General features: G+C 40.5%; 1 protein-coding gene across 2 annotated transcripts in view; it reads left to right on the top strand.

Annotated features, from left to right (window-relative positions):
- The window catches only part of ITSN2 (intersectin 2), a 199,386-nt gene that overhangs the window by 46,807 nt on the left and 138,997 nt on the right, over positions 1 to 13,582 (top strand). For both annotated transcript variants that reach the window (XM_063115903.1, XM_063115904.1), the window contains 8 exons: positions 765 to 965; positions 2,719 to 2,815; positions 5,404 to 5,546; positions 7,182 to 7,245; positions 8,209 to 8,346; positions 8,436 to 8,521; positions 10,401 to 10,663; positions 12,089 to 12,238. In XM_063115903.1, the coding sequence (XP_062971973.1) occupies positions 765 to 965; positions 2,719 to 2,815; positions 5,404 to 5,546; positions 7,182 to 7,245; positions 8,209 to 8,346; positions 8,436 to 8,521; positions 10,401 to 10,663; positions 12,089 to 12,238 (1,142 nt within the window). The remainder of the gene's footprint in view (positions 1 to 764; positions 966 to 2,718; positions 2,816 to 5,403; positions 5,547 to 7,181; positions 7,246 to 8,208; positions 8,347 to 8,435; positions 8,522 to 10,400; positions 10,664 to 12,088; positions 12,239 to 13,582) is intronic.

Genomic DNA, 13,582 nt, shown 5'->3' with positions numbered 1-13,582 from the left:
ATTTCAGAAGTGGAGTTACATGGTCAGAGCGGCGAGCCAAGAAGATGATCTTAGCAGCAGAGTGGTGAACAGAAACCAACGGACTGATGTGAGAAGAAGGAAGGCCAGTGAGAAGAAGGTTGCAGTAGTCCAACCAAGAAATAACCAATGCATGAACAAGAGTCTTGGCAGAAGAGACAGACAAAAATGATCGAATCCTGGCAATATTATACAGGAAAAAACGACAGGATTTAGCTACTGCCTCAAAATGAGGAATAAAGGAGAGCGAGGAATCAAATATAAAGCCAAGACTACGAGCTTCCTTGACTGGAGTAAGCGTAACATCATTGACAGTAAGAGAGAATGAGAGATGAGGAGAAGGTTTAGGAGGAAAAACAAGCAATTCAGTCTTTGCCATATTAAGTTTCAAACGACGATGAAGCAACCAAGCTGAGATATCTGAAAGACATGCCGAGATACTATCATGAACATCAGGAGAAACAGATTGACTTTTTAAAATCCTCTTAAAAGCAGCCACAAGCCGTGTTATCCCACGTCTCTCACGGGAGGGAATTCCATAGGCTTGGAACCTCTACTGAGTAGTCCCTGGCCACAGCTAGACCTAAGGTTTATCCTGGGATCATCCAGGGTTTGCCCCTGCCTAAGCACTGGATCCCCTGTGATGACCTAGATGAACAGGTTTGACCCCTGGGTGATCCAGGGATAAACCTTAGGTCTAGCTATGGCCCCTGTCTCTTACATTGACTATTTAATTCTCCTTCTAGGCATGGGCAGTATGCCAAATCTGTCTGTACCAGCATCTATTCCTGCAATGACACCTTTCGCACCCGTGTCATCTTTTACTTCTGCGACTTCCATCCCACCCCTGGTGGTTTCTGCTCCTCTGCTGCCTTCCATCAGCACATCATCATTGCCAAATCGAACATCCAGTCTTCTTCAGCCATTGCCTGTATCGTACTCTTCAAGTGAGTATAGTCATGTCTTTTGCCAGAGTACATCCAGAGAGCTTCGGCTATTGGGCGGCATAAAAATGTAATAAATAAATAAATACAATTTCTGACAGTCTGAGAGCCAGATGGTTCTGAGTACAAAAACTATCTATACTGAGAAATCTCTGTCTCTCTGATATCTCCTCCTGGGAAAGATTGAGCTGCATTTCCCCCCACCTAAAATCCCTTCTTTCTTCCACGCTAATCTGTTTTCACTTGTGATACTGTCATTTCCCACATCTCTAAGGGCTGAATTATGACCTGGTTCACACTCACAGCAGCAATTCCTGGGGATGAGTGGAGTGTGCAAGTTGCATGTGATTATTCTGTTTTCAGTTAACAACCAAGGGTTTGTTGTTGCCCATGTTTTGTTGTTGAGTTAACTCTGGGTTGTTTAACCCATAAACAACCCAGAGTTTTTGATTCACACATCATGAAACCCAGGAGCAAGACCGTTCTTGAGGTATTTATTTATTTATTGCATTTCTATACCACCCAATAGCCGAAGCTCTAATTGAAAATAGAAATAACAAGTGTGTAACTTGCGCATAGCTCTCGTCTCTGCAATACCTGGGTTAAACAACCCAAGAATTGCTGCTTTGACTTGCAAACCAAATCTATATGTGATGTCCAACTCCACCCCTGCAATGCTTCGTTTTTTGTTTTTAATGAAAAGCAGCCTTCGACGCTACATTGGAGAGCAAAAAGAGTGGAGGAGGGGCACCTAATTCTTTTCCTTGTGCTGCTTTCCCATTGAAAATCAGATGTGCAAGCTACTTTTCTGCACTTGGGTAGTGTAATTATCTTTCACCCCACAAGTTTGGAAGGGATTGTGCAGGAAAATGGTGGGAAGGGTTAAGCAGGGTTAACCTGCCACTCCTCCCACTCTTGATCACAGCCTCTGAGGCTCCTTTTTTAACAAAATGTGGGACTGTTACATAAATCAAAATAAATCTGTAGTCCTTAAGGTGCTGTGATACTCATTGCTTTTACGTAGGTTGGTGACCTTTGTAGTGATCCACAATTTGAGGGAGGGCTGGTAGTCAACCACTTTTTTCTGCTAGCCAGCTGTGAAGTCCCAATTCCATCAGGATGCTGAAGCAATATTGCACTCAAAAGCTGTTGAAAGATTAATCAACTAAATGTTGATTTAAAAAAAACACTTAAGTACAAAGTGCTTATTTGCATTATATTATATTGTATTTTATATTATGGTTTTATACTGTTGTTTTATACTTTGAATGTTTTTAATTTTTGTGAACCGCCCAGAGAGCTCTGGCTATTGGGTGGGATAGAAATGTAATAAATAAATAAATAAATAAATAAAATATTTTTCAAAAATACTACATAGGGTATAGAAGGAAAAAGAGGGAATTTGATAGGTGGAGGGGATGGGAGTGGCGAGGAATGTGGAAAATGCATAAGGTAAAAGAGAAATGAAAATGGGAGGTTTGATTATGTATTGTAGTCAGCATAGTTCTTATAGCCTGTTGTATTTGATACAGAGTCAGATATGTGCCAAAAAGGCAAGTAATTGAAATGTACCTGCATATGCCACCCAGATGGTATGTTATATATCCTCCTGTCGTAGCCTCCTGAAGATAATCAGGTCATTGGTTGGCAGTGAGGACAGGTCTTATGTCTATGTAGCAATTGATGGAGGTTTTGTTGCCTTTCCGTTGAATTGCTAACTAATTATTAACTTGTATCAAATTTTCTCTTATTTCAGCATTGCCTCATTCTAGTTCATATAGTCCCATGATAGGAGGATTTGGTGGTGCCAATATCCAGAAGACACAGTCCCTGATAGATTTAGGATCTAGTAGGTATGGATCCTCAGACATAACATATTCATGTCTCATTTATAGGCTTATTTTTCCCCCAACAGGAACATCTCTTTTTGGTGGTCTTTGCAAATGCTACCAAATCAGAAGGTTAGATCAAAGGTCATAAAGGATATTGCTATATGTTAGGGTGACTAAATAATAATAATAATAATAATAATAATAATAATAATAATATATTTCTTACCCATCTCTCCATTTTGATCGAGGCGGGGAACAACAGTAAATATAAACTACATAAAACTGAATTAAAACATAATGTACATTGTTAAAACATCCTAAAAACATTTTTAAAACATCCTAAAATTCCACTGGATTGGCCTGCCGGAAGAGATCAGTCTTAATAGCTTTCTTAAATGCTGATAGACTATTAAGTTGACAAGTCTCCTCTGACAGGCCATTCCACAGTCTGGGAGCAGCAGAAGAGAAGGTCCTCTGGGTAATACCTGTCCGCCTATATGAAAAGGAGGACAGGGCTCCTGTATCTTTAACAGTTGTATAGAAAAGGGAATTTCAGCAGGTATTATTTGTATGTTTGCAGCACCTGGTGAAATTCCCTCTTCATCACAACATATAAAGCTGCAGGAGCTATACTAGAGTGACCAGATACCAAAGAGGGCAGGGCTCCTGCAGTTTTAACTGTTGTGATGAAGATGGAATTTCACCAGGTGCTGCATGCATACAAATGACACCTGCTGAAATGTCCTTTTCTATACAAGTGTTAAAGATACCTGTCCTTTCCCTATAGTCACCCTATAAAAGATGTGCACATGAAGTTTTGATTTGATTAGCTTGTTTAATCTTTTTGTGTGTTTGACTGTCTCTTTTCTGGTAAAATTGTGAGAATCTATGGTTATATGCAATAACTGACCAAATCATTGCTTTTCCGATGTCAGCTGTAATTTGAATTGGAATGGCCTTCCCACACATCAGTGCTTCCTTGGTGCATATATTCTGCACCAGTCAGGCATGATATAGCTGGCTGGGTGGGGTGAGGATACTCCCTCCCCTTCTCTTCCCCCCCCCTCTTTAGGGCACAATCTAGGCATCTTTAGAGAGAGAGAAACCTCACAACTCCCAGCATCCCCAGCCAGCATTCCCCACAATCTCTTTCTGCTTTGCAGCTCGGTGAATTGGAAATGGCTCAGAAGAGAAGAATTCCCCATATTTGTTGAAGAAAAAATAATCTTGGCAACACCACCCCAGACTGCTAAACTGTTTCAAACAATTATTTTTATTTACAGTCGTTTCACAATTCTGTTTCATCAGAATTGTTCTAACATTTATTATGATTGTTGTTATTGATATTATTTTTATTTTATTAAGAAAACTGCAATGTTTAAATGAGTGAGTTCAGTGCTGGGATTAAAGCCATTATGTTCTGGGAAGAAAGTAGAAAAGGAAGCAATTAATTAATTGAACTGTAATGCCAGTTTGGAGAGCCAGACACAGACAGATCTGTCAAGTGTATTTATACACTATTTTAAAAAAGAAAAAACAAGGCAAATGGGAAAATGCTTTCAGGAAAGAGTTGAGTTGCGGTGCAGAAATGCAAGGCAGCCAATCAACAGAGGCATTTCCAACACATCATCCACCTTCCCATGACAGCACCTCCCACTTTGTCTCAGATGCACATTTTGCAATCCACCCTTGCAATGTGATTGCACTGCTGTTCTGTTCTTTCCCTCCTTAATGGATATGCTGTGATATGAAAAAAGACAGAGGATGCTTTGAGAAGAGGTTTTTATGGCACCATTTCACTGCCTTCACAGAATTTTACGGGAAGTAGGGTCCAGATGATGACATCTTTCACTATTAACACTCCTGTGTTCTCCCACCACTTATTTTTTCTTACCTCAGAAAAACTGTTAAAGAGGAAAAAATGGAATAGCAGCACTATGGCCCAGTTCACAGGTGATGGATCACTATGAGTTAAACAGCCAATAGTTAGTCAAGACTGCATGGCAGGGAGGGAGTGCCTGCATCCCACCCACTCGCCACTTCTGCTGAATGAAACTGGCTTGTTGATGGAATAAAACTCTGGGGTTTTTTATCCCTCAACAACCAGAGTTCTGGGTTTGCATGTCACATCAAACAACCCAGGAACAGGGTGTTCCCTGGTTGTTGATGAAAGTGGGAGGCAGTGTGCTCACTCATGCTGGTGTGCCCCCACCAATTCATGGGTTAAACAACTCATGAGCTGGCATTACACACAAAACAGCTCTTTGCTTTCTGAATGATAGTGCTGGGAACCCTCCATCTGGAAGCATGATAGTACACTGGGAAAATATGGGCAGATTACAACTGGATAAAAATGTCATTTGGACCCTCATTGTGAAACGAAAATAAATGAACTATGGTGATTGCACATCTGGAAGCACATAAGTAGTTTCTCACAAAGTGTGTACATAGTATGGAAAGGCAGAAGCAATTCATTCATGTAGAAATCATAACCTGTTGCTGTGCAAAAATGAAGGCAGAATATCCAATCTGAATTGTATTATAATTTATTAGCTTTGTGGTATACCAGGTTTTTTTTTTTAAAGCATGACTCTGTTTTTATATTGCAGTTCAAATTCTTCTTCTTCTACCTCACTAACTGGGAATTCACCCAAGACTGGATCTTCAGATTGGGCAGTTCCTCAGGCTTCCAGATTAAAATACAGGCAAAAATTTAACTGTCTTGATAAAGGGATGAGTGGATACCTGTCAGGTTAGTATTTGATTTAACCTTATAAAATATTGATTTTTAAAAGATAGACAATATATTTTTAGAGTTCACACTCTTTTTTCAGCCCTTATTGTTATCGTTTCTGAGAAAGAGCCTGTACAGATTTATCTTCCCAGTTGAACTCTGTGGCAAGACTGATTTGGGGTTTACTTGAGTGACAGACAGGACTCTCCGCTTCCTATTCTGTGAGGTGGGACAACTTGCAAGCCACACTTGTTTTGTCTGTTTAGAGAGATTCATGGCCACTACCCACCAGCCGTGATTATTAAGTCTAAGCCTGACATGTGCAGGTTCAGATTTTTTCACTTCTGGGGAAATATAGGCCCCTATTCTAGAGTTTCCTTTGATCTTCATGAAAACCAGGTAACTTATATGCTAAGAAGTCCAGTGCACGAGTAAGACCAACCTTCAGGCTAGGTAAAAGAAACAAATCAATTCTAATTTCTAATGGAGTATATTTATTGAAGCACTATGCAGAAAGAAGTTCAGAAATGGACAGTTACTTTTAAAACAAAATAAAAACTAAAATCAACTAGCTAAGTCTTTACTATTAAGCACCTAAATCTTAAGAATAACTCTCCAAACAGCTTTCAGGGAGGTGGAGGGGGTACACACTAGGGGCACTATAGCATAGCAGAGTCCAGTCGTGATGACTTGTCAGCTGCTTGAAGCTAAAGCAAAGGTAACTCTGTGCAGAGTTGGAAATTGAAACAGAACCGATCGATAGCCCGAGGAGACCTGATAATACATCTTCCAGGTGATTTGTGCATGTATCTTGTAAAAGAATGGGTCATTGGAGGGGGAGTGAAGGGGAAGAGTCAGCAGCAAATGTGTAGTAATGCAGATTGTGGTACCTGTAGCTGTTTTGTCATATTTTATGGTAGGGGCATGGAAGACAGGATGGGGGGAAAGATTGGTTTGCTACAAGTCCTAACTTTTAATTGACAGAACGTTTCACTCTGCCCTTATGTGATATGTTGTAAAAGGATTATCATTCCAAAAGAAAAGGAATGGCTGTTGAAAAGCCTTTGGCTTGAATCCAGTGGTGTCCTTCTACCAGTAGAACAGAAATCACTGATGGAAGGGATTTCCCCTCCCCCCCACCCCACCCCGCCATGCCATCATTCAAATCTGCTCTGGAGGGTTTGGAAACTCTCCAGAGCAGATATGGAGGGTATACAGGGTCTCTTTGGAGCAGGAGAGAGGATGCATTCACGCGGCATTGGATTCAAGCCTTTGTTATGTGTTGAGTAATAAATGACTTCCCTCAAATGAACTAAGCACTGTCAGGTCCAGACAGGGAAGTGAAACACCTTTATAAATGTAATATGCAAATACATTTACATATTCATGAATCTGTAAATGTGTCTGCAATCCTGTACTCATTTACTTGAGAGTAAGTCTCATTGAGTGAAATGGGACTTACGTCTGAGTCGACACGTAGAGAGGATTGTACTGTTGCGTGAATCTTTGCAGAGTCATGTCTCCTTGGGGTGAGATTTAAAGTTAAACCAATTTAGTTAGTTTAATTTCTTACAGTCTGCATCACTAGTTCTTTGGTCTAGCTAGATTTGCATATTAACATACTTTGTAAATTTTAATATTTGATTTACTAAGGATTTCAGGCAAAAAATGCCCTTCTGCAATCAAACTTATCCCAGACCCAGTTAGCTACTATTTGGTAAGTTTACTCATGGATTGATAAGAGCTGGATACTTTTGTGGTACTTTATAATAGACTGAAAATGTTAACAAATTTAGAGTAATTTTTGAAGAATTACTGTAACTGTAATTCCCAATATTGTGCATTTAATACTATGCTATTATTTATTTTATGTATATTCTTAGATTGCAGATTTGTGGTGGAAAGGAGAGTATTATATTTGTTTCATTTTTTTCAGATTTTTTTTACAGATTTTGTCTTTCATTTATTAGATATGAGTCTCAGAGCAGATAATAGTAAACTAAGGAGAGGTTGTTGTTGTTGTTTTATTCTCAAAGAAAACTTTAATAAAAACATTATACTACATATCTTATACTTATAGGAGAATTAAGCATGTGTTTAATTCTCCAGTTAAAATCAGTGATGATAAGAGTGGATAACATGGGCTGGATCATATCTATTGTCCCTCTAAACAGGTATCCTCCAGTGCATAGATTACAAAGAATTTAAAACATTAATGGTGTATTTGTTTCAAACAAGTTTAGACTTCTGCTTTTTCAGAGTTGATAATATGTATCCATTTTGATAATGTAGGCTGACCATATGAAAAGGAGGACAGGGCTCCTGTATCTTTAACAGTTGTCTTGAAAAGGGAATTTCAGCAGGTGTCATTTGTATATATGGAGAACCTGGTGAAATTCCCTCTTCATCACAACACTTAAAGCTGCAGGTGCTCTGCCCTCTTTTAAAATGGTCACTCTAGTATAGCTCTTGCAGCTTTAACTGTTGTGATGAAGAGGGAATTTCATCAGGTTCTCCATATATACAAATGACAGCTGCTGAAATTCCCTTTTCTATGCAACTGTTAAAGATACAGGAGCCCTGGCCTCCTTTCCATATGGTCACCCTAGATAATGTATGAAAACAGTGAAATTGCTGTCCCCTATTCCCTCTGTTAACACACTTGTTCTATCTTTCTTAGGTCGTTAGCTGACATTGATGGTAATGGGCAGCTGAAAGCCGAGGAGTTCATATTAGCTATGCATTTAACTGATATGGCCAAAGCTGGACAGCCTCTCCCGCTAACTCTGCCTCCTGAGTTAGTTCCGCCTTCTTTGAGGTACAAAAAAGTGACTTATTAAAATTGTGCAAAAAATGCTAAATGACCCCCCAAAAAATTAAAAATAAATCTACTGTTTTTCTCTCTAGAAGTGGAAAGTGTATTGAAAATACTAATTGTGTCCTGCCAACATATCAGAAAAGGCAAGAAGAGGAACCCCCAAAAAAACTTCCAGGTAGCAATGGGATTTTGTGCTTTTCACATTGGAGTTGTCAGGGGAAAACCTGAGGCTAAAATTCCAGGGTCCCTGGTATGAGAAACTCAGGCAGACCCTTCTCAAGTAGCCTTGTTTTGGTGAGATAGTTTTGGGAACCTGAAGTCAAATGTTCATGTTCACTCAGATCATACCAATTAAAACTAAAAGAATGCAAGGACTATGCCCAATGCATTTTATTAAGGAATAAAGAAAATTTAACACACACGAAAAATCTTCACTCAGCCAAGCAAAGATAAGACCATACTTACAAATCTAGCAGTTGTATGGTTACCACTCATACCTGCGCTTTACCAGCAAGGAGATCTTGATTCACAATACAGGACTCCTTTCCAAAACCCTGCAATTGGGAGGAGGACCCCAAGTCCCATCATGCTCAGGCTTAAAAACATTTTTCAAATTGGTGACCACCTGTTTAATACATATTCTAAAACATTCAAATCTGCCACAACGTATTCTTTTCCAGGAAAGGCCTACTCATTTCCCCTGAAATTACCTTCCTCCTTGACATCATCTGTTTATCTCGAAAAGAGTCTTAGGCCTTAGCTAGACGGGGCTTTATCCTGGGATTGTCCCTGTGTGTCCACATGTGCGTCCCAGGATCCCTACTCTTTGGCCCCGGGGTTTTTGCGGGGAGCATTGCTGCAGAGCCGGGAGCCACACACAGGGCACAGTGCTCCTCAGGAACACTGCGCCCATCAAGGGTAGGGTGGGGGGAGCGGGAATTTATTTTTATTTTATTTTTTAAAAAAGCTTACCTTTAGCACACAAGCGTTCGTGTGCTCCTTTCTCTTTAAAAAATGGGAAAAAATGGCGGATGCGATGCCTCTCCTGCTGAGGTTGTCGCGTGTCACTTGTAGACAGAGGAGGGGTCTCGTGATAAACACATGGTGGGATCTTTCCTCTTCCGTCGTGGGATAAAAGGTAGATCTAGCTAAGGCCTGTGTTTACCTTTCCTGTGGTCATTGATTCTTTTTATACTTTGCTCATGTCTTGGGGAGTCCGAAACGATAATGTCTGCATTTCTTGACAAGGGGACTCTGAAACTGCAGCATTTGCATTTGGGCATGGGGGGTGGTTTATAACCCTTGACCTGTCACTTGCATACACATATGGACTCGCACAATTCAAAGATCATTAAACTTATCTTATCAATATATGCATTGCCTCCAATAGGCTTCTGTGTCTTCTAATAACCTTCTAATAGGCTCTGTGCCCCCTTAAATCCTAGCATTACCCCCACTTTTAAGTATTATCCCTTAAGACCTCTTGAGTATGCCCCTCTCTTTCCATTCCATTCCCCTGTACCCCATAAGCTGTCTCATCCCTATACCCTACTAATAAGCTCCTACAGCTTCCCCCATCTATGTATACCCCTAACTAAACGGAAAAACCCAAGTCAAGAAAATCCTTACAGAGTGCAGTGTTACCTTAAAAAAAAAAGATAGAAGCTTATTTATATCCCATTCTTCAGATCTACGTGGGTGACCTCAGTTTGGTATAATAGAAGCCATTTGAGGACTTTATGACTGAATGGTAGGGCCCAAGTGAATGCTGTTTACAGAAGCAATGGTATATTGTCAATCCAAAAAATAATAAAATGGAGACAGCAGGTCAGAGCAGCAGGCAGGATACAGAGAACCCTTGAGACTTAAAACAAAGTCACAGACCTGTGCATGTAGTTAATACTTCTGCACTTGTCTTCCTTTGGGTGGTGTTCTTTTCTGAATGTTACCTATCCTAATAATATACCTATGTTTCATACTAATGGTGTTTGAGTGAAGAACCTGTGTTTGATCAATTTTTGTAGCCTGGTGCCTTTTACTGTTCTTTAATCTAGTTACATTTGAGGATAAGAGGAAAGCAAACTATGAGAGAGGCAACATGGAGCTGGAGAAACGGCGTCACGTGCTGTTGGAGCAGCAGCAGAGAGAAGTGGAACGCAAGGCACAGAGGGAAAGAGAAGAAAAGGAGCGGAGAGAGAGGGAGCAGCAGGAACAGGAACGGAAGAAGCAACTTGAGCTGGAGAAGCAGTTTGAAAAACAACGGGAGATGGAAAGACAAAGAGAGGAAGAAAAGAGGAAAGAAATTGAGAGGCGGGAGGTTGTTCTCCTAATATTTTTTATTAACTCTGTGAGAAATATGAGCAGTATCTCATACTGGCCTTGCACCTCCATTGGTTCTGTTACACACACAGGACTGTTAGGAACGATTGTTTCCTAAAGGACCCCCAGAAACAAATGGAAATGCTCATTTCTGGAAGGAGATAGGTCAGCTGATCTGTGCCATTCCAGAAACTAGCGTTTTCACTCATTTCCAATTGTTTGGGAACCGGTAGGTGCTAATTGCACTAGCAGTCAGCCCTGCTAGGACAGGGGGCAGTATTGGATACTGCCCTATTTATTCAATTGGTCACTGTGGTAAAGTTATTTTCTCGAGTGTGTGGGAACAGAACACAAGGTTTGCTTCTTGGTCTAAGTATTAGGGCTAACAGATATGAAATTGAGATTTGTTTTTACTCTTCCTTTGACTTTCGGTTGGTGATTTCTAACTTGAGTAATTAATTTGGCCTTACAAGCTCATATATGTCCCAAAGGCATATATTTACATGTATCATGTAAATTTTAAAAAGCAGAATCAGAAGTCCAGTTTTGGGGGGAAGAGGACTATCACTCTGACCATTTATAGGAAGAAAACGTACATTCTTGCTCCATGAATAACAAAGTAAAAAAAAATTGTCAAACACACTAATCATTTTTCAAATGGAATACAATGACCAGTCATTCAGAAAAAAATGCAAAACTATAAATGTAGGAACCTGGTACATTTCCAAATCCAAACCTCTGCCTGGGAGCACCTTGCCTTTCACTGCCCCAAAGGTATGGTTCTCAAGTGGCGTTGAAAGAATATGCAGTGTGTCCTGAAATGTTATCATGTAAGGCACAATAATGGCAAGCCATTGTAGAATTCTTTTGTGGGGGGACCTTTTTCAAGTGTTCCCTGATGCTGCTTGTAATTGTCATTTCCAATTTCAGTGAAGAGTTCACACATCTCTATTTGTAAACAGAACACGGGAAAGGTGCGGGGTGAACTCAGTACCGTAGAATGTTCTGTTGCTGAAGGGTACACTTCATGACGCCTTCATTTAGCCTATGGTTCGTGGTTATCCCCAGAGTTTTCAGAGAATGGGCTACATTTATATTAAAACTTGAATACGTTAAGCTAGGGATTGGTTAATCAAATTGTTACTTTAGTGGAAATCAAAGCTAGCGTGGGAGGAGTTGCTGTGTCTCTCTACAGGAGTGATTGCAGCAAAGTAGAAAGGGGAGTAAGTATCAATTAGTCCTTGCCTCACTCTGTTGATCTTTCTTTGAAGCCCATGGCAAACACATAGAGTGAAAAATAGCACCTCCTGGAAGATTTAGAAAATGCTATGCTATGTTATGTTAATATAGACATAAATCAATATTCCATCAAAATTCATTGTATTTTAGTAATTAGACATATACTGATTTATTTCATCTGCAGGCAGCAAAGCAAGAACTTGAGCGTCAACGACGCCTGGAATGGGAGAGGATCCGGCGTCAAGAACTTTTTAATCAACGTAATAAAGAACAAGAAGAAATGGTCAAGCTGGCCTCTAAAAAGAAGAGCCTTAATCTTGAACTAGATGCATTGGTGAGTCCCACTCACTGCAAAAGGCATGTGAAACTACAATTATGAATTGTGTTTTCACACAGTTAAGCGTATCTTAGAATCATAGAACCATAGAATAGTAGAGTTGGAAGGGGCCTACAAGGCCATCAAGTCCGACCCCCTGCTCAATGCAGGAATCCACCCTAAAGCATCCCTGACAGATGGTTGTCCAGCTGCCTCTTGAAGGCCTCTAGTGTGGGAGAGGCCACAACCTCCCTCGGTAACTGGTTCCATTGTCATACTGCTTTAACAGTCAGGAAGTCTTCCCAGTTGTTAGGTAAAAGTTTTTCCATACTTATCAATATGACTTTATTTTGTCCATCCTTTTAACCATAAATATTTCCTAGAGTTTTTTGCAACTTTTCCTCTGCTTCAGGCTGTGAGTGTTGTTGTTTATGTAGCCAAAATGGCACCACTCACACACAAGAGGGAGTTAACGGCAGCCTTTGAAGAACCCCGAGGTTTGCAGAAATACAAAAAAATGTTTGAAAAGAAAGAACCTAAAAGGGGAGGGGAGCGGGACCTCCAAAACAACTCCTGGAGTGTTCTCCATGGCCATGGAACACTGACTCACTGTTTGGGGAGAAAGGTTATAACTGGTGGTCTGGGAGGCAGAATGGAGCGGCCGGGAGCTGAGTGAAAGCACTCCACGCTGCAACATTTTGTTGCACATCCTGCTTGTCATCATAAATACTAATATTAATTTGAGTCCTCCAGGCTGGCACTTAAGTAGCCCAAACAACAACACCCACACACAAGAAAAATAAAAGTATCAGCAGACTCGAGGTATCCGCAAGGCTTGCAGAACACTAACAAGAAGAAAGGAAGCAAAATCTAAGAGGCAGCGGGGAAGGATTCAAACAGGTCCATAATGCTGTTGAATTAGAGGGGATGAAGGAGAAGCCCTGACAATCGGGGTGAGAGGTGGGAGACAGTGGAATGACTGGTATAGGAGAACACATAGATAAATAAAGGCTAGGAAGAGCCATTATATGGATAATTTACTTCGTGCTTCATACTGCAAAGCTATTTTTAAATAACCCAAGGGATGGAAGTCAAAGCTGCGCATTGAAATCAATGGAGAAACCGATGTAGCTGGGACTGAGCACCAGGGTGTCTACCCTAACCCTAAATAATTCTAGAAGGTAGCCACACAGAAAAGTGTCCCTGCTCTTTCTAACTCAGTTATTATTCAGTGTGAAACATTTTTAAACACACCCCTGTTTAATATAAAATGTTACTGTCTGCATTTTGCAAGCTGGAAGGTCTGTAGCAGGGAGAGAGTTGACACGGCAGCCCTGCTGTGCAGGTGCACACTGAGCAGTT

Source organism: Elgaria multicarinata, chromosome 2 (assembly GCF_023053635.1).
Source record: "Elgaria multicarinata webbii isolate HBS135686 ecotype San Diego chromosome 2, rElgMul1.1.pri, whole genome shotgun sequence".
NCBI classification, from domain to species: domain Eukaryota; kingdom Metazoa; phylum Chordata; class Lepidosauria; order Squamata; family Anguidae; genus Elgaria; species Elgaria multicarinata.
This window is presented reverse-complemented; position numbering and strand designations above follow the sequence as displayed.